Source organism: Ostrea edulis, chromosome 6 (genome assembly GCF_947568905.1).
Source record: "Ostrea edulis chromosome 6, xbOstEdul1.1, whole genome shotgun sequence".
NCBI lineage: Eukaryota > Metazoa > Mollusca > Bivalvia > Ostreida > Ostreidae > Ostrea > Ostrea edulis.
The window spans coordinates 22949858-22972214 of NC_079169.1; the positions used below are offsets into that span (position 1 = coordinate 22949858).

Sequence of the window (22357 nt, forward strand, 5' to 3'; positions counted from 1 at the left end):
ACGTGACAATGATTGCGTCATTTCATGAAAATATGCAAGAAATTTGAGGTTTCGCTGATTATACAGCCAAGGATAGGTACACCCTCACTCAGTAACCGTCGCCAGCGACAATGGTTCACCCCTTAGTATAGAAGATAAATTGCATTTAATACCTTTGACTCATGACCTTTCGACAACTTACTATTAGGAACACGCATACAAAGTTTGATGACCAGTTTACTTTAAATCTTGCCTATAATTATTGTAACCACGCACACAGACGTGCGCAACAGCTTTAATATATCCCCTCCACAACTCCCTAACAGGAAATAACTGACGCTGATGAATTCTCAGATACAACAGGTATTAATCACAATTTCCTTCATATGTACAACACTTAACAAGATGTATTTATGAAAGACAAATGCCTCCGACATTGGCCAATTCCAAAGATGGCCAATGTCACAAGGACAAATATCTTGGTACTAGTAGAAAGATCTTGTCACAAGAAATGTTTTCTAGTTAGAAGTTATGCCCAATGGTAAAAAAAGAAAGAAAGAAAGAAATTAAAGTAGGTCCAGGGTCAAATATGTTGGTAACCACGGAAAGGTCTTATCACAAGGAATACTCATGGGAAATATCAAAGCTCTAGCACTCACCGTTTAAAAGTTATTAGCAAGGTTAAAGTTTCAGACAATGGCAGACAGGACAAAATAAACATACCCCCCCCCCCCCCCACCCTTTCGATCTCGGGGACATAAAAACCCAGTATGTTTTTTATTAATACGTGTAATCGGGTAGAAAAAATACCATAACTGTTGCAGAATTTTACTGGAATAGTGGGTCTACACGGCATATTTTGCAGTATTTCGTAGTTTAAGTTATTTTTCAATATCAAGAAAAACGCTTGAAAACATCGATGAAATTACTATACAGTCGTCCAACATCAGGTGTGTGCGCTATAAGGTGAATAGAACCCCAAAGTTCGTAATGAGCTATGATTACATCTTCATACAAGAGGCCCAGGGGCCTTATAGGTCACCTGAGTATCATGTAACAACCTTCCAATGTTTGAATTAGGTTTGTGTTTAAATATAAGAATTTTACTTTTGGATGGAAGAAACATTGAATAGCTATGTGGTCATGAAGTACATGTGTCATTTTTATGTTCAATCAATAATCCTTTTTAAAACCCTAGGTCTGAGACATCATAAAGAAAAGGGTTATTTACGCCTTAGATAAAACCAATATAAGAAGATTTTCAAAGAATTTCTACATTTTCACTATATGACCAATAGAGCCCCACCCTAACACAAGAACCCCTGCCCCAGGGGCCATGAATTTCACAATTTTGGTAGAGGGCTCAACGCTCATTATAATTATGCCCACAGTTTGGCTTCTTGATGTTCAGGAGTAAAGAAGAAGATTTTTTTAAATTACACTCATTTTGATGGTTTTTGCCCCACCCCTCAGGCCCCAGGGGGGCAGGGACCACGAATTTCACAATTTTTGTTCCCCTCCACCCACAAATGCTATATGCCAAAATTGGTTGAAATTGGTTCAGGGGTTTCAGAGAAGAAGCTGAAAATGTTCAAATGTTAACGCACGACGACGGACAAAAACAGAAGATTTTCAAAGAAATATTGCATTTTCACTATATAATCAATCAGCCCCGCCTTTGCACCAGAACCCCTGACCCAGGGGCCATAAATTTCAGTTTTGAAAGAAGCATCCTTGATCATCATTATCATACTATCAGTTTGTCTACTTAATACCCAGCAGCAGAGAAGATTTTCAAAGAAATAAAATGCATTTTCACTATATGATCAATAGGGCCCCACCCTAATACCAGGGGCCATGAATTTCACAATTTTGAAAGAGGCATCCTTGCTCATCATAACCATGCTATTGGTTTGTCTACTTAATACCCAAGGACAGAGAAGAAGATTTTCAAAGAAATAATGCATTTTCACTATATGACTTATAGAGCCCCACCCTAGCACCAGAACCCCTGATCCAGGGGCCATGAATTTCACAATTTTGAAAGAGGCATCCTTGCTCATTATTACCATGCTATTAGTTTGTCTACTTAATACCCAGAGACAGAGAAGAAGATTTTCAAAGCATTTCTATATTTTCACTATATGACCAATAGAGCCCCACCCTAACACACCAGAACCCCTGATCCAGGGGCCATGAATTTCACAATTTTTAAAGAGGCATCCTTGCTCATCATTACCATGCTATTAGTTTGTCTACTTAATACCCAGAGACAGAGAAGATTTTCAAAGAATTTCTACATTTTCACTATATGACCAATAGAGCCCCACCCTAACACAAGAACCCCTGCCCCAGGGGCCATGAATTTCACAATTTTGGTAGAGGGCTCAACGCTCATTATAATTATGCCCACAGTTTGGCTTCTTGATGTCCAGGAGTAAAGAAGAAGATTTTTTAAAATTACACTCATTTTGATGGTTTTTGCCCCACCCCTCAGGCCCCAGGGGGGCAGGGACCACGAATTTCACAATTTTTGTTCCCCTCCACCCACAGATGCTATATGCCAAAATTGGTTGAAATTGGTTCAGGGGTTTCAGAGAAGAAGCTGAAAATGTTCAAATGTTAACGCACGACGACGGACAAAAACAGATAGCAATAGGTCACCTGATTGATTCAGGTGACCTAAAAAGATATATGAATCAGGTTAGCGTTGCAGCCCATGGATAGCTTCTACGATAGAAGGGTTAAAAAGAAGGCTAACAGATAAGGGTACTGTGTAAACAAACCACCTAGAGGGAAGACGAAGCTGATTACTGTCATTTTGCTTACAGGATATCAAATTATGGAGGAACCGAAATCTGACCGCCGTTATGATAATGTTTCATTTGACGGAATGCTTCTTCCAGGATTTCAACCATTACATGATGATGTGGAAGGCAGGCTTAATGCCATCAAGAATTTGGAAAGTCGGTCTGGTGACGTTATAATAGCGGCGTATCCAAGATCAGGTTAGTAAAGTCTGATATCCTTATAACTGGTGTGGGATCGCGGTTATCTTCCGGGTACTTCCCTCCGCGATATCGGTGCAACTGTACCCTTATGTGCACGATATCTCGTGCTCTGTATGTTTGATCATTTCCTGAGCGGATTTCATTAGAAATATCTTTTGAAAACGCCACTCTAGTTAGAGTCAATCAGGCGAGGGACTTGGAGCGTATTCTGTGTACTTTATCACACTAAAATTTTCACTTTATCATTATTTGGTTTTACTCGTGCTTCGTGTACTATTTCCAACAACACGGCAAACAATGTGTTGAATTTTATTTTTGACCGGGGTACATTGTACATGAAGCAGCGACACACGCCAATCTTTCGTAACAGCGACGATTACGATCGAGGTAATCCAATTGTTTAGGGAAACAGTGTGTTCGATTGCGTCAGACACATGACGTGTGACATAGGTAGTAGCAATCGGAACACCTCGCCCCTTACTCCGTTCCCTTTTCTTAGCTTCGTCTGCCATCGAGTCGTTGACAACGGTCTGGGACTATTTACAACATGTCTACCATGCGACGCCCAAGTCTTTTTATGAAGTAAGGGGCGAGGGGTTCCGATTGAGGTACAGACCCTGAAGCGTACTACTACATCACTTGAAACGGAACGGTACGAAACGATTCTTGCACGGAACGATGAACGGATTGCACGAAATGCTGACCTATTTGTACGCGTGGCTTGCACGCTTTGTAAACGATCTGCACAAAACGGTAGTCGTGGCCTGCACGCTTTTATTTTTCGGTATTATTTGGTTCAAATAGTTTCAATATAATGGCAGTATTCTAGATATTAATTAAGAAATGATAATGATTCATTTTAAAATGATTGCTCATGTACATGGTAAATTTCATTTTTTATGACCACGTGGGAATGAAAACAAATTTTAAAAATTTTAATTTCGGAAATAAAAGAAAAATATGCAAAAATCGTATCGTCACGAATTAATGATTAATAAAATTTTATGATTCATTGCTCTATTAAATTCATTGAAACTGAATATAAAATCTGTTTCGCTATTTTTGTACATTGATTTTGAGTGTCGTTAAAATACATTTGCAATTTGTATACTCCAGGCCTCTTCCCAAAGACAGATGCTAAATAAACCTATACATTTTATATCCCAAAGACAGATGCTAAATAAACCTATACATTTTATATACATGTGTATATTCTGTACGTGTATGAAAACGTAAAATGATTTAAAAGAACTTCTCGTCAGGAAAGATTGAAATATATTTTGGCGGGGAGAGGGTTGTGAACGGTCTGCACGAAACGATAGGCATGACCTGCACGCTTCGATTTTTTCGGCATTATTTGTTTCATCCTGGGGTTAGTTTAAACAAGGAATAGTTAAATGAATGATGAACACGTTGGAATGAAATGAAATTAATTTAACTTCGGAAATAAAGGGAAAAGATGCATAAATTGTATCGTCATGGAATATTGATCATTGAACTTTATTTATTCATTGCACTATTAAATTCAATGAAAAAGTCGCGCCTGTTTCGCTATTTTTGTACATTCAATCTGAGTGCCGTTAAAACACATGCGCAATTTTCCAGGCCTCTTCTCAAAGATAGATGTTGAATAAACTTATACATTTTACATACGTGTATGACAACAGGTAAAGTGATGAAAAAAGCTTATCGTCTTTTTCAGGCAAGACTGAAGTATATTCTTGGGCGGGAGGGGGCATCTAGACATTGCATTAGCCAGTCAATAAGAACCTATCACCTTGGATAAGAAGGATAAATACAAAACAAAAAGAAACAATTAAAATAGATTGAAAAATGAATAGATGAAACAATGACTAACTACAGTAATGATCAACAAAGAAAATTTTTGACAATAAATTGTTCTAAGTAAAGTTCTGTCAATTTTCCACACTTATTTTGATTACCCTTATTTGGGCCCCTTTTAAAAGTTTGCATTTTCCTGTAGGATACCTCCAGCACATTGCGCTGACCAATCAACGTTTGGCATGTTCATAATTTCTTTGTTTTTATGGAGAGTGGCTGTGTGAAAATTTTCTGCGCCACCCACCTCCACCCCAGCTTTAGCCACCTTGTTTTGTACATATTTTGGCGATGGCATATTTTTGGACACCTTTTTTGCCTCTGTTTTGACATTATTGTACGGGGAGGTAACATGCACTTGTGTATGTCATTTGCCCAATTTGTTTGCGCCTATATTGAGTTTTGTATTTATGTGTTCAGATTGGCCTCCCAGTAATTTTTATATTAATATTTTATTTTTTCGTCATTTAAAATAAATAAATAACATTATTGGAAACTCATATTGGCTTTTGTTCTTTTGGTAAAAACTAGCTTCATTGAAGGTATCACATGTATCTGGCGTTAAAGAAGTTTTACTTAAATATGCGAGCGGATCTAACATCCCATTTTAATTAGATTGTTGCATATGCCTCATTCTTAAACCTATAGAAAAATTCATTTTTGAGAGACAAAAGATATAAACACCTCAATTGCCCCCGCCGATTTTCACACCTTTTGTACGAATGTTAATTTCAAATACCCGGATTATCTTGACTCTATTGTGCGGGGGGAAAGCACCTTGGAATATGCGTACAATATACAAGTTATACACAGGTCGGTCTTTGCATTATGCAGACAGTTCCGATGAACAATTTGAATATTTACATGTATGCCCCCCTTCAAAGAAGAGGGGCATATTAAATAGGTTTGCATCTTTCGGTCGGTCGGTAGACCACATGTTGTCCGCTCAATATCTTGAGAACCATTCACTTGATGATAATGATATGACCTCTATTGTTTTTCAGGTCAGTCTATTCTTCACATAGGAATATATGTCCGCTCAATATCTTGAGAACCCTTTGCTTGAAAAACATCAAACTTAGCACACTGGTACATCCTAAGGAGTAGGTGACCCCTATTGATTTTGAGGTCATATGGTCAAGGGTCAAACTGGGCATTGGAATATACTGACCATTCAATGTCTGGAGAACCCTTTGCTTGACATACATCAGACTTGGTACACCAGTATATCTTCAGAAGGAGATGACCCCTATTGATTTTGAGTTCACATGGTCAAGGGTCAAACTGGACATAGGAATATACTGTCCGTTCAATATCTTGAGAACCCTTTGCTTGACAGACATCAAACTTGGTACACTGGTACATCTTCAGAAGAAAACAAGAGGTACTGTGAGCAATGCTCACTAAGAATACCCCCCGCTTACCCCAATCTCCCAAAGGGCGTTGGTAATAGGTATAAACTACCTCTTTTCTGAGTGTAAAAAACAAATGGCATGACAAACCGAACCATATTGCTACTTCGATGTCCAGTGCGCGTGACCTTTGACCTTTTGACCCCAAAATCGATAGGGAACATCTTCATCCCATGGGTAGTCCATATGTATGATATGGTGACTGTAGGTGGAAAGGATAACGCTTTAGAGCCAGGAAACCATATTGCTACTTCAATGTCCAGTGCGCTTGACCTTTGACCTTTTGATCCCAAAATCGATAGGGAACATCTTCATCCCATGGGTAGTCCATATATATGATATGGTGACGGTAGGTGGAAAGGATAATGCTTTAGAGCCCGGAAACCATTGCGTCTACAGACGGACAACCCGATTCCAGTATACACCCCCCCCCCCCACAACTTGTTGCGGGGGGTATAATAACCCCTATTGATTTTGAGGTCACATGTTTAAAGGTCAAGGGTCAAACTGGACATTGGAATATACTGTCTGCTCAATATCTTGAGAACCCTTTGCTTGACAGACATCAAACTTGGTACAGTGGTGTATATTCAGGAGGAGATGACTCCTATTGATTTTGAGGTCATATGGTCAAAGGTCAAACTGGACATAGTAACACACTGTCCACTCAATATCTTGATAACCCTTTTGCTTGACAGACATCAAACTTAATATACTGGTACATCTTCAGGAGAAGATGACCCCTATTGATTTTTAGGTCACATGGTCAATGCACTCTTACATAGGAAGATATTGTCTGCTCAATAATTAAATGATGTGTGTGTATAACCCTTTTCAATTTTGCACCATGGGGGGCATATGTGTTTTACAAACATCTCTTGTTCTTATTTAAAAAGAGAAACTTGTTCACGCAAATGTAACAAGACAAATAAATTATTCCTATATACAAAAAAAGACTACCGTGGGCAGATCTATACATGATTCTGCACTTACTTGAAACTACCAAGGGTGATAAAATGATATCGGATTTTTTGCTGCCTGGTGGTTTTAAAATGAACTGTTTTCTTTCGATTATTTGCAGATTTTCACCGTTGAAAGCCCTTCTTATAGACATTTTCAAATAATTGCTCAAATTCCCAACAATGTTACATGACCTGCACGGTCTGTACGTTTTAAAGGGCGTGGTTTGAACGATCTACATGTTTCTATGGGCGTGGCTTGATCATGCACGGAACGGTACCCACGAAACGCTGAACTGTTTGCATGGAACGGTGAACGATTTGCTCGAAACGAAACGCTTTGGAGGTGTAGTAGCACGCTTCAGGGTCTGTACAATGACATACCATTAAATGGCGTCCGTAACGAAGAAAATGTTTACACTAGTTTATATCAAAGTTATTTTTAGAAAATGCAGTCGAGAAACATGTTTATTCCATTCCTAGTAAATTTATAATGTTTATAGCATAAATATTAAGATAATGTCAACTAATACTGTAAATAATTGTATGTTAGTAAGACTTTTACTACCCCCCCCCCTTTCGGTTTTCCGCTGTAGGACACCATTCTCCCCACTCTTACCAGACCTAACTTATCAGAATGCCTGTTACTCAAACACATGCCTTTGGTATAAGCTGATGTTTGAAACAGGATGAATGCTGTTTTAAAACAACTCTCCATTTCTCCGATTTCTAAGTAAAAATGAGAATTATAACCAGAGTTCCCCTTATTATGTAATTTTTGGCAATATAATTAACAGATATTGTGACTAACAAATTGATCAATAATGTAACATTATACAATATTGCTGGGTTTTTTTAGGTCAATACAGTGATTAGGCCGCCTGAGTAGTACAATATTCACCGAGCCTAAAGGACGAGGTGAATACTGTGCTTCGAAGAAAACTAAATCATCGTATTGACTGAAAAAACAGCAACATTCATTTTATTATGTGATTTAATGATTAAATTATAAAAACTCATTAAGTTATCCATGCCATCTTACTTGTTGACATACCAGCCCGTCGGACTATCGGAATACTGAGCGGTCACCATGTAATTGTGCTTTGAGTAATCTACTCTTGCATAGTAATTAATAATGATTTGAAAGCTTTGACAATAAGTTCCTTGCTTTTTTAATTGTTTCTGGTGATTTCAACTCAATTGAGAAGACTGATTTTACATTAGTTCAAAGCCAATCCTACCTCTGTATAATGAGTAAATGCCATTCACAAGTTTGAAGTTCACTAACTAAGGAATCTGGCGAAAAGCATGCAATATTTTGAACTTATGTAGGAAGAATGAATTTACAGCTGCGAAAAGACCAGTATTCTTCTTGAAATTGTTATACATGCAAGGTGAAGATAACGAACAGTGATCAATTTCATAACTCCTACAACCAATACAAAATAGATAGTTGGGCAACCCAACTAACCATGTAGATTATAAAGGAATGTAACAAAGATCTTGCTTATAGGTACGCACTGGTTATGGGAAATTACTTCCATGTTACTGAAACAGCAAGATGAATATATTGAACAAACAAAAGGAACAGCATTCTTAGAACTTGTAGAAGATTTGAGTAAACTGGAAAAGATCACCTCTCCTCGAATTTTAAACACACATCTACCATACCGATGGTTTCCGAAAGCTCACACAGAAAGCAAGAGAAAAATAATACATGTGACCAGAAACCCGAAGGACGTTTTTGTTTCCTACTTTCATCTGACGAAGAATTTTAGAAAGGACATGGATTGGGATACATATTATCAAACAACGATAACTGGACCAGGTAAATGGAAACTCCAACATGGATATGTGCATCACATTGTTTTCTATTGTTATCAATTATTTGAATATGGTTGTGATAATTTTCTATTTAGATGTTATGTATGGTGGGTGGTTTGAATACGAGAGGAGTTTCAACATGGATAAGGAAAATATACATCACATGTACTTTGAAGAATTAAAATTGGTAAGCCCATACATGTATATATACATGTATTATCGTTTATAACTTTATAATTCCAATGTTATTTATCACAATTGTTTTGATTGGATAAAAATGAAGCTGAACAAGAGTTTTTACATCAATAAACCCGACAACGCGATGTATTCATATTCATACACACCTGAAAACATATAACACAGTGCGGGGAAACTATTCAAATTTTTGCAATTCTCGATAAAGTGAATGAATTGGAATTATAAAAATCAAACATTCTTTTTGAAGAATTTATCGATGTGTAAACTCCCCACATTTTACTCACAAACTTAACATAAAAGTGTTTCGCACTTTTATTCAGTTTGTGAGTAAAATGTCCGGAGTTTACAGATCGATAAATTCTTCAAAAAGAATGTTTAATCCTATGATATGTTGCATTTCTTTGTAATATTCATACTTATTAACTCATAAATAGGAAAATAGACATTAAAGATTACCGAAGACCTCGTGTGAAATTACATGATGATTTTTCTTCTGTATCACTTAACTTTTTAAGATAATCACTTTCCATAACAATGATAAAGGCTCGGGATGATTTTATCACGTCATAATTCCAACGTTATTTATTACAATTGTTTTGATTGGACAAAAATAAAGCTGAACAAGAGTTTATACATCAATAAATTCGAAAACACGATGTATTCATACTCGCCTGAAAAGAAATAACATAGTACGGGGAAACTATTCAAATTTTTGTAATTGTTAAATAAAGTGAATGAATTGGAATTATAAGAATCAAACATTCTTCTTGAAGAATTTATCGATGTGTAAACTCCGGACATTTTACTAACAAACTTAACATAAAAGTGCTTTGCACTTTTATTCAGTGTGTGAGTAAAATGTCTGGAGTTTACAGATCGATAAATTCTTCAAAAAGAATGTTTAATCCTATAATGTCTCATCAATTTTAAAAGCGACCATCGGAAGAAATTCGTAGATTGGCTACATTTCTTCAAGTGAATTGTACAGACGACATGATTGAAAAAATTGCTCACAAATGTGGGTTTGACAACCTGAAGAATGCCCATTATACAGTAAAGAAAACGGAATCTCAACTCTCTCATTACAGAAAAGGTGAGCTTTCGATATGTACATGTACAGTTAATCTCTGTGGGGAAATATAATTAAATTATATTTTGTTATGTCATTAAGAGTACTAATTATTCCTACATTGTAATTTGGCAAAACATGGTATCCTATTTCATAAGTACAAGTAAAGTCACTGTCTTATATATAAATCGGATAAGATACAGTGTTAGATGCGTGAAGATAATGATTTTCCTTGTCCCAGTGCAGCGACAAACCCCAAGACGTTTTACATAGGCAGTGACTATTCCTTAAACTCACGACATTGGAAGTGAGAGTCAAGTCTTTCTGACACTTTACGTAAGGGTTAATGTACTCGTATCGCTCCATTCCCTAAAAGTAATGGACCGAGGCCCCGAACGGACCGAGGTCCATTGCTTTTAAGGAATGGAGTGATACGAGTACATTGACCCACTTAAAATCCACCTTTGTTGGGCCCCTTGCTACTAAACTTTGTGCATTTTAATCATGTCTTACGTTTTTCATTCTTTTGTTGCATGCATTTATACCTACTTGTATATAGGTTGAACTACTTTCCGAACACTCCATTCCTGAAAAATAATGGAGTGTTCGAACAAAAGAATGACGTCATAGGTGGATTTTAATAAAAGAAACCCCATGTCACAGTAGGCGTTAACACGATAAAACAAACCACACTGTGAAAGCCTTTAACACCATGCATATATGTAGGTCAAAATTTGTTCACTTCACCTCAACGTAAAAATCGAGGCTCCGTGTCACAACAGTTGTGGTACGATAAACATCCCTCCCTGCTCAAAGACCGATAGCGCCGAGCATAGGCCTAAATTTTGCAGCTCTTCACCGGCAATGCAGACATCTCCATATGAGTGAAAAAATTCTCGAAAGGGACTCCCGATAAACAATCAATTGTAGTATAGAGAACTTGAAAGACGAGACAAAGAAAACCTTAGTTAAGAAAATGGAAAGGGCGCTTAGCATATTATCGAAAAGAATTCATTTTTATACGCCCGTCGAAGACGGGACGTATTATGGTATGGCGTCGTCCGTCTGGACCTTGTGGGCAGGATACAGACTGAACCATAAGCCCTAGGACTTTACAACTTGGTACATTTGATCACCATGATGAGAGGAAGATGCCTATTGTTTTTCAAGGTCAAAGTCGTAGTATCACTTATTAGGAAAACCTTGTGGGCAGGATACAAACCGAACCGTAAGCTCCAGGATATTATAACTTGGTATATTTGATCATCATGATGAGAGGAAAGTGCCTATTGTTTTTCAAGGTCAAAGGTCAAGGTCGTAGTATCACTTATTAGGAAAACCTTGTGAGCAGGATACAAACCGAACCGTAAACTCCAGGATATTATAACTAGGTATATTTGATCATCATGATGAGAGGAAGGTGCCTATTGTGTTCAAAGGTCTAGGTCGTAGTATCACTTATTAGGAAAACCTTGTGGGCAGGATACAAACCGAACCGTAAGCTCCAGGATATTATAACTTGGTATATTTGATCACCATGGTGAAAGGAAGATGCCTATTGTTTTCAGAGGTCAAGGTCGTAGTATCACTTATTGGGAAAACCTTGTGGGCAGGATACAAACCGAACCGTAAGCTCCAGGATATTATAACTTGGTATATTTGATCATCATGATGAGAAGAAGGTTCCTATTGTTTTTCAAGGTCAAGGTCGTAGTATCACTTATTAGGAAAACCTTGTAGGCAGGATACAAACCGAACCGTTAGCATATTTATGAAGTAGCGCATTCTAAGGCTATCCCTCTTTATATCTTGATATCCATTTCTACAAGGATAATAATGAATTAGCTCACTAAAATATGAATCCCACTAAAATATGTTTTCCTTGAGCAAAATCTACGGGCGTATTATGCCACGTTGGCGTTGCTCTTGTTAAACATCAACTAGGTTTGAATAATTTTTTACGTATTCCTGGTGTGAATCGAGATGCGTTCATGTCATCAGTGGATTTTAGGCGTCACTGTCAATTAAAAGAATTTCTTCTTATATTACGTTCAGCTATGTCCCGTTTTGGACTTTTTATCAGCCGATTAGAATTTTCTTTGACAACTTACAAATCTAACGGAATTGTTGATATTACATGTAGTTCATATTATCTGACAATCAAGTTTCTGTAGATGTGCAATGTTGTTACGTAAAGCACAAGTCCGACGTGTGGTATGCAATCAGAAAAGATGCCTGTGCAACGGGTAGCTCTCCGCATTCTGCAATTGGTTTTAAGATGAATGAAGGAACAGAAGCGTCATTTTGAACATTTAATTGAAAAGAAAGACAAACAATATCCAACAAATGAATGTTCAAGAAAGATTTCGGCACGGAATACAGAAGTAAATCAATGTAGTAGCGGCTTTGGTCAGACGTGTTATACCAATATACTACCCCCAATGAAAAGTGAAGATAACGAACAGTGATCAATCTCATAACTCCTACAAGCAATACAAAATAGAGAGTTGGGGAAACACGAACCCCTGGACACACCAGAGGTGGGATCAGGTGCCAAGGAGGAGTAAGCATCCCCTGTCGACCGGTCACACCCGCCGTGAGCCCTATATCTAATGAGGTAAACGGAGTTATCCGTGGTCAAAATCATTGTGCCAAGAACGGCTTAACAATCGGTATGAAACACTTAGGGGAAGCTAAGGTTACTACATTATTCCAGCAAATGTTAGGCGAATATTCACCAGACTGTAGCATAAGGGATATCACATTGAATAATGATGGGAAACCAGAGCTAGGTCTTGTAGAAGCAGTCATTGAAATAAAGTGCCCATTTCCGGGAAATTATCAGATACCTATGCACTTTAGTTTGCGTGATTATGTATGTCAGCGCTTGACAGGGATGGTTATATTAGAAACGAAAGAGCTGATATTTGTATTTTATACACCATGAAGTACTAAGTTCAATTGCGTTCTGTTCATTTCGATCAGTCGATATGGTATCCAATTTAGAAAAATGGCAATTTAGTCGAATTGTAATGTATGATGTGGGAAAACCTGGAAATAGTACGAAAAGTAAACTGAAAAACCAAATTAATAAAGGACCAGATATCGAGATTTGTTGTAGAAAATTTGGAATTTATATGTGAACTTTCATCTGTGTTAATGATTTGAATCTGGTTTAAGCCGCCATCTCCCTGGATCATATTATGATATTGCCATTGAAAAGTATAGTTCAGTCAGCTAAATCATAGTCAAAGATGTCTGTGCCACAATAAACCCAGCAAGGTCTGTAATGGATACAGTCTGCTTGGAAGGAAAGCCACCAATTAACAAATCAGGAAAGAAATTTGTCTCTAGAAATCCAATGTTCTCTACCAGCTGCATTCGGATTAAAAGAATACGAACTTCCATGGAGTGAAATGAGATACGCGACAGAGCATGTGCTAAAAGATTGTATGGATAGAGGGCTTCATCTTGTAAGTTTTTCGACAGAGTGAAGACAAGAAACCATTAAATCTCTTGTCAACTTCCAAAGGATGCTTAAGGACATGCGGGACGATGTGGCCAAAAATAACTCGTCAATGAATATTTTTTCTTTTTTTCATGAAGCACCATCGGGATGTCCTGTACAATGTGTATAAATTTCATGGCCACTTTCTAGGTATACAAGGGAGATAATAAGCTTTGAATTACCCCCCTTTTCGAAAATTGTGAATTTTACAAGATATTAATTCTTCGTGCCTGTTTTGGAATACATTGTTAGAAACTATATTTGTTTTCAACCTATTGAAATATTTAGAATTTTCATGATTATGGAACAAAAATTGAGTTAATGAAAACAAATTAGAATATATTTTTTTAAATATACATGTATATATATATTAAACATTGCTTCGAACAAAACGTCTAGTCTAGCTCTAAACAATACGTTTTCTTTCAAACCGGGTTAGGTCTAGTTAACGTCAATATGAGCTACTACTTCCTTTACAAGATCAACATTATTTCCGCGGCCATGGTAGCTAATGTCGCTTGACTCGATCGTCTCCATGCTATTTTTCAAGGTATTTATGTATCGCACATGTTGTGACTTTGCACCTTTTTCTTTTTCACACGTCTGCTTCTCGCATACATTCCGACGTGAGTCATAATTTTTTTACATTAGTTACCATTTCCACAGCAGTGTTTCGTAAAGTTAGTAAAAATAATTTGGAATATGAAATAGTTTAAGAGATAAAACGTACTTATGTTTACATGAAAATGCTTGCAAAAATTCAACATTCCTAATATGGACGTTAATATTTGACGAAAAGTAACGATTGTCGTCATGTGTGTGTGTGGGGGGGGGGGGGGGGGGGGGGTATTTTTCGCAAACAAGGATCGATTATAAAAGCACCAGAATATTTCATAGGTTTCCCAAGCAAGATTGGGAGAAATGTGTGTCCAGTTCTAGTTTCACACTACTATAGTAAATATCAACAAACGATCAACTTATACTTGCACTGGGTCATTGTTTACAGACGGTTGACTTTCTTTTTGTAAATGCCTAGATATGCAAATTGCATGTGCATGTAAGAGCGATTTCGGTGAGTTATAGGCTATACTATCAAAACTACTGTGGCGCATACTATACATATATATAATATATGCAATGTACATGAAAAAGAGACTTGTAATCACTATGAAATAAAATAAAAATTATCATTTGACAAGAATTACACATGACACTTGACAGCGGTAGCAAATTACGGCAAAATATGATGACATTTTCCCCGCGATACAACGTCATGACGTACTTTTTTATTATGACGTCATATAGTGTGTCTGTACAGCATTGTGATTTTTCTCTGGAAGCTTTAACTATGCTGCATCCGGTTCTAAATTTATGATAAATTCGCAACCATCACGTGATCATCGTCCCGCATATCCTTAAGAAAGTACGAAGTCATTTTCCAAACTGGAGTATCTTTTTTAAGTAAACGAGAACTCGACATTTATGCCTTGATTCCTCTCTCCGTGGTTAAAGCTGAAAATGGAAGTATTGTACAACAGAACCGCAAACGGTACAACATATGCCCGTCGGACAGTGAAAATCAACTGTAAGCACATTATGCACTCTGAATGTATATCACACATTCTGAATAGAAATACCTGAAAGCCAATCTATCTGACATGTGAACTTGTGTATTTCTCCGAGAGGGAGGTTGCAGTAGCTGTATCCATGATGAGAAATAGTCCAGGGAACGTTTTGACCTACCTTTTGTTTAAATCAGGTCACGGTGCACCAAGCAAGTTTTAATGTAAACCGATAATGTATTTCTCTGATAGGGAGTTTGTGACAAAATTTCAAGGTAATACCTGTATCCATAATGAAAAAAGTCCGGAAAACTGTATAACCTACTTTTAACCCAAACGTAAGTCAGAGACGGACATACCAATCCAGCTGTAATGTAAACTAAACTTGTATTCCTCTGAGAGGAAGCTTGTGATTATTTTCAAGGCAAATATCTATATCCGTAGTGAAAAAGTCCGGAAAGCTGTTTGACCCATTATCAGCCCTAAAGTAGGTTACTGACGGACAGACCAATCCAGCTGCAATGTAAACTAAACTTGTATTCATCTGAGAGGAAGCTTGTGATTAAATATCAAGACAACATATGTAGCTGTAATGAGAAAAGTCCAGAAAACTGTTTGACCTACGTTCATTCCAAAAGTAGGTCACGGACGAACAGACCAATTTAGCTGAAATGCAAACTACTTGTAGAGGACGCTTGTGGCTAAATTTCAGGGCAATATCTGTATCCGTAATGAACTAATAAGTCCGAACAACTGTTTGACCTACTTAGCATCAATCCAGCTGAAAGGCAAACCAATTCTTACGGTTGCTGAGGGAGGATATGGGACTAAATTTAAAAGCTGTACATCCATCCGTTACGTAAAAAAAAAAAATTGGACAACATAACCGTAGACAGACGGACGCACGGACAGCGTCATAACATAATACGTCCCGTATGACGAAGGGTGTATTAAAAGCAGATGCAGGCCTGTAATTAAAGAGTGAAAACGGTTAATAACAAAAACTTATGAGAGCAGAAAATAAAAAGAAAGTCACCCATAGTAAGAATACTTAAGAGGAACAGAACATGGCCTCTTGATACTCTTCATACTTGGTTACATGAATCGGTGATTGCGACTCTTCAAACCACAAACAACCAACATATATACAATAGCATAGATGCTGTAGCCAACCAAAGCACACAAAACGAATCAAACGTGACTGAAAATGAAAAAAACAACACGTGGATGAGTTATTTCTAAATGATAATGAATCATCCAATGAACAAAATATTGACTTAACAGAAGACACCCATGTTTTTCCAACTGTAATAGAAGTGAACGACGAAAATAAATTTAAATCGCTTTCCACGACAACTGCGATTTTGTTCTCACTGAAATGGAATAAAATGCTATGGATACTCGAGTTCAAGAGCTTAGGTCAAAGGAAGATACTATCAAAGCAATTTCACATGTTAAATTGAATATTATGATGTGTTTCAACCAAACCTTGATCCAATGATGCATTTCGAAATTCATGGAAGATTGATTGATTAATTATATCTTGCTTAACGTCTCGCTCGATAATTTTTCACTCATATGAAGACGTCACCAACACTGGTGAAGGTTTTCAAATTTAGACCTATGCTCGGCGCTTTCGGCCATTGAGCAGTGAAGGTTCTTTAGCTTGCCACATACTGTGACACGGGGCATCCGTTTTCATCTCCGAGGACCCGTGATATTCATACCCGATGCCGAGCTTTTGGCGATGGAACTGTCACTACTTCTTTTAAGGTAGGTCCCTAATCCTGGACCTACTTGTACTTGTGATTTCTCAAAATTTTTAGTTTAAATACTTAGATTGTTCATTTGAGGGTATGATAAAAACAAAAAAAATGGGGGGTTGTCAGTATAATGAGTAAATTATGGTATTTTTATTACGTGTACCCCCATTTGTCAAACGGAAATATCATAATTCATTGAAGAAGTCCTAAAATATGTCCATAAAATTTTGTTTGAGGTATGATGCAGCAATTATTTTCCTCAAATATGAAATAAACATGTCTAACTAAATATTTAAAAGTGAAATTTTAACACAGTTTCATGTTTTTTAATAATGGTGGTACAAAATTGAACTCAATTCAGGCCCTCGTCAGTCAAAAATACGGCACTGCAACACCACTAATATGAATATTTTAAAAATTTGACTTGTGATTTTTCATTCAAACTCACATATTATGTTCATATATGAATGCTTGTTAAAATACATTTAAAAAACCTGCCCTTTCTCAGCATAATATTTTCACATCATCTCAATTTATATTTACATTTTGTTTTTAGCCAAAATAGCCATTTTGAAGATGCGCATGATTTTCACATAATAGAAGATAACAAATATATAACAAGTGCAGAATTGTTTTATTTAATTCCACAATTGCATATCATGATTTTTTTTTTTTAATTTACAGATAATTTTAACATGTAATACCCCTGTATATGAATTAAATTAATATGTACCTCTGGTTTTATGTGCGAATTAGATGACAAAAAATGGAAAGAAGATTGGAGCCATAGTCTACTCAAATATAAGTGATTGAGTGTTATTGTATTCATTTTACTAAATTGAAAAACATTCAGGTAAATGTAAAAATACGTTTGATAATAATAGTACGTGAACCAATACCGGAATTCAATCCGGACATGACGTCACGCTACTAGACCCCTACTTTAACGACTTAGGTCTGTCGCGGCCGGGACCCTTCCGCATGCGGGGCGAACGCTCTAACCTCCCGGCCACCGCGGCGGCCAAATTCATGGAAGAGAAAACAAAACTATTCTTTTATGGGTTCAATTCTGGACCGGACACATTTCCAGACAATTAAAAGACCAACCGGCTGAAGTGAAATAAAACTCATCTTTATTTTCAAAAGATCGTTGATCGTTGCATACACACACATACATATCAAAACTCCTATAAGCAATACAACCTAGAGAGTTGGGCAAACACGGACCCCTGGATTTACCAGAGGCGGGATCAGGTTCCTAGGATGAGTAAGCATCTCCTTTCGACCGGTCACACCCGCCGTGAGCACTATGGGTAAACGGAGTTGTCCATAGTCAAAATTAGTGTGCCAAGAACGGCCTAACAATCGGTATGAAACACGGCAGACAAAATATGATTGGCAAACTAGATTGTTATAATGACCACATAATTTGCGAAATACTGATTTTAAACGAGACTGTTGTAACCTTGTTTTTCAGTAGTCTGTCTCGGTTTAAAAACTGATGATGCACAGACCAAGCTCTTGCTTAGTATGAAGCGGAAGTGGACGACTCTGTGGTGTCTTATATACTTCCAAACTCTCACAGTGGCAAACTAGTTTTCCTATTGCTGTTCCAACTATAGTAGATTGCATTGATAACCCTATCGCACTAAGGCTTCCATAAAGAGATACGAATAAAAAAGCACTGGTGAACTTTTGAATAAAGGCATAGATCGTTTCCACAATTTCACTAACTTGCGACATTCTTTCATCAGAGGGCGTGTTACAAAAGCTTCACTTACACCTCTGGCAACGCTTGCAATCACGTGACAATATAAATCCATGGTATAAACAGTCATTCTCGTTTCCTTTCCCTTTGAAAGTTCTGGCAACAGGTCATACATCAGGCTCTTTCCATAGCCCACGTGCTCTACATTCATTCATGCATATAACGGAAGTACTGCCAAATTTACGATCAGAAAACAGCGATTTTAATCAATTCATAGTAAGCATCAATTTAATTCCACCAAACGTGATTTCATAGACTAATTAGTCCAAAACATAAATGTTGAATCCGGGTTAGAATAGGTCCCCAGTACCCCTTGCTTGTCGTAAGAGGCGACTAAATGGGTCGGTCCTTCGGATGAGACCGCAAAAGCCGAGGCCCCGTGTCACAGCAGGTGTGGCACGATAAAGATCCCTCCCAGCTCAATGGCCATAAACGCCGAGCATAGGCCTAAATTTTGCAGCCCTTCATCGGCAGTGGTGACATCTCCATATGAGTGAAATATTCTCGAGAGGGACAATCAATCAATGTTGGATATTAAAACTTTCACAAGATTTCTGTAAATAGCCATTGATAAAGGTATATAGTGCGAGTGGCTCATGGAACTCTGGGTAGAGAATCTCACTTGCGAGTGTTAAGTTGGACTAGCTGGCGTTTCTTCACATGCAAGGAAAGAATGCGCAAAATCTAATGTCACAATACTAAAAATACCACTTGTGGATGATTTAAATAGCAACCAGCGTGTTCCAAACGCTCGAACCAACTTTTGTCTTGAAGTGGAAGAATGGATTACCTATATTGGTTAGTTAATTCGATGCGGCTAAACTTACTCTGTTGATTCAACGAATCCGATAGGCATGCAGTTAATAGAGTAAAAAATGTATTGCAATGAGACCATTTCTATTAGAAGATTGTTGCACAATCACATCATTTGGACGGTATATTAAAAGGATATAAGATAATGGATATTGAATCGAAGCTTCAGATGTATGCGATCGTAGGCGATTACAACATCCGAACTATTGGAAGTATAGCAGCAGAAAACACCGTGTGAGTATTGCAGTCGTTATACCCAACAACTCAGGTTTCAATAAAGGCACGCGATGTTCCCAATTTAATGGCAAGCGTGATAGAATTGATGACCTGCAAGCGTGATAGAAGTGATGACCTGATGTAAAGCGTGATAAAAGTGATGACCGGCAAGCCTGATAAAAGAGAAAGCAAGATCTGCAAGCTATATCCAGTCTGATGGCAAGCGTGATAAAAGTTATGACCTGCAAGCTAGATCTACAGATGTAATCAGTAAGGACTGCCGCTTCAAAAAATCTCCGTCCCCACTATTACATGTATGAAACGTGAAGATAACGAACAGTGATCAATCTCATAACTCCTATAAGCAATACAAAATAGATAGTTGGACAATAACTAACGTATGTTAGATTGAAGGGGGAAACACGTTGGTAACTTGATTTAAACCAAGTCAAGCTGAATAGCGGGTTGAACATTGCAATCTGGTGGGAAGTTGGGCCAATACCAGGTCTTTGTAGATACCCAGCGCTGTGACTTGGGCTTTTCAATTTCAGATTGATAAAACATTCTAACACCACTAAATGTCTGTATGGACATCATTTACGTATATCTGTATTATCGTAATATTATACTTTATTTATTTAATCAGGCGAGATTGGGGATTGGAAAAACCATTTCACTGTTGCACAGAATGAAGAGTTTGACAAGTTATTTCAGATGGAACGAACTGGTTGTAAACTGTTGAAATTTATGAAGTAAAATCATTCAATGCAATGTTGTATACCTGTCAAGGTAGAAAGTGACTTGTCACCAGAATAGTAATATTGTGAATCGATGTCAATATTATGAAGATGCCTTCAACCTAATAAACTTAAACATTTTAGCTGACTTTTTTTCTTTCTTCATTATGAAAGTCGAAGATAACGAACAGTGATCAATCTCATAACTCCTATAAGCAATACAAAATAGATAGTTGGACAAACACGGGCCCCTGGACACACCAGGGGTGGGATCAGGTGCCTAGGAGGAGTAAGCATCCCCTGGTGACCGGTCACACCCGCCGTGAACACCTATATCCTGATCAGGTAAACGGAGTAATCCGTAGTCAAAACCAGTGTGCCAAGAACGGCCTAACAATCGGTATGAAACACGTCAGACAACATTTGACCCAATGATAGGTTGTATTGGCGACCATAGAATTTCCGAAATGCTGACTTCAATCGCGACTGTTGACACCCCAGTACCATCAACTTGTTTGTCAGTAGCTTGCATCGATTTAAAAACTGACTATACGCAGAACAAGCTCTTGCGTATCGAATCAGTTGAGATATATAAACACCATATACAGGTAATAATGGAATATTGCTACCTAAATATGGGAAGTTGATGATGGAGAAGCTGAAATCATCCCGTTTGTCATACAGTTGAGTTGTTAGTTACCCATTAATGTCTACCTTCAATGAAATATCTTAAGTATGAAGCAGAAGTGGACGACTATGTCATGTCTTTTATTTCGAGCTGACAGGGATATATCGAATCAACATATGAATGAAAGTTATTATTGTTAATAGACAAAACGTCGTCGATATATCTAAATGTCGAATTGAAGGCCAGAGCAAGAGATTCAAGTTTTTGAGTGAATTCTGCTTCATATGAATATAGAAATAGGTCAGCTAACAAAGGAGCACAATTCGTGCCCATGGGAATTCCAACAGACTGTTGAGAATGATCACCAAAGACCACGAAGATATTGTCAATGAGGAACTCTAGCATATTTGTTATTTCAACTTCAGAGTATTTGTGCGTGGAATCAGAGTGTTGTTTAACAAAGCAAGTTTTTGGATGACTGATCACTAGATATGGATATTTCCTTTTACTATTTGTTTCAAGAAGCAACTGTCTAAATGTCAAAAAGTCTAGTCTTTAATTTATCGTGAGGAATGGTCGTGTATAGTGTTGAAAAGTCATAGGTTTTGATGTTATTGATTTGGGAAAAGTTTTGCGAATTCAAATTTATTACAAGTTCTTTAGAAGATTTTAGAATCCACATTTGATTAACACCACTTCTGGCATATGTAGTCGCACAGTAAGTTTGAAGTTTCTCCTTCACAGCTGTTAATATTTTTAGTCAGGAGCAAAGATAGGGGCTTGGTAGAGCACTTATTGGATGCAGCTATGTATCTTTGTTTGTAAGGGTTTAATGTAGTTTAGGAATCCAGTATAGGTATGGTAACTCATATTCATTCGAGACATTCACTGGGATATTAAATGTGTTTAAAACTGAAGCATGATTTTGAAGAATTTCATCTTTTGAAAGGGCAGTTGGAGTATAAGTATGATTACCAAAAGTGGAATTAATGCAAAGTTCGTTTTAAATACAGTTGTAATAATGAGCTTTACAAAGACAATGCTGTTACTAGCTTTGTCAGCTGGAACTAA

At 37.3% G+C, this 22357-nt stretch overlaps 1 protein-coding gene across 1 annotated transcript; it reads left to right on the plus strand.

Annotated features, from left to right (window-relative positions):
- Nucleotides 1–2750: 2750 nt before the first annotated feature.
- On the plus strand, nt 2751–20799 carry LOC125683313 (sulfotransferase 1B1-like). The gene is made up of 5 exons (XM_048924346.2): nt 2751–2987; nt 8714–9028; nt 9120–9211; nt 10156–10315; nt 20568–20799. The coding sequence occupies exons 1-5, from the start codon at nt 2822–2824 to the stop codon at nt 20675–20677; spliced, it is 843 nt and encodes a 280-aa protein (XP_048780303.2). The 5' UTR covers nt 2751–2821; the 3' UTR covers nt 20678–20799.
- The last annotated feature ends 1558 nt before the right edge of the window (nt 20800–22357 follow it).

Excerpts from the sequence above, each read along its gene's own strand:
- LOC125683313 (XM_048924346.2), top strand. The coding sequence starts at position 2,822 with ATGGAGGAACCGAAATCTGACCGCCGTTATGATAATGTTTCATTTGAC. Across the intron at positions 9,029-9,119 it reads AACAACGATAACTGGACCAG|ATGTTATGTATGGTGGGTGG; the intron begins GTAAATGGAAAC and ends TTTTCTATTTAG. Across the intron at positions 10,316-20,567 it reads ACTCTCTCATTACAGAAAAG|GCGAGATTGGGGATTGGAAA; the intron begins GTGAGCTTTCGA and ends TTATTTAATCAG.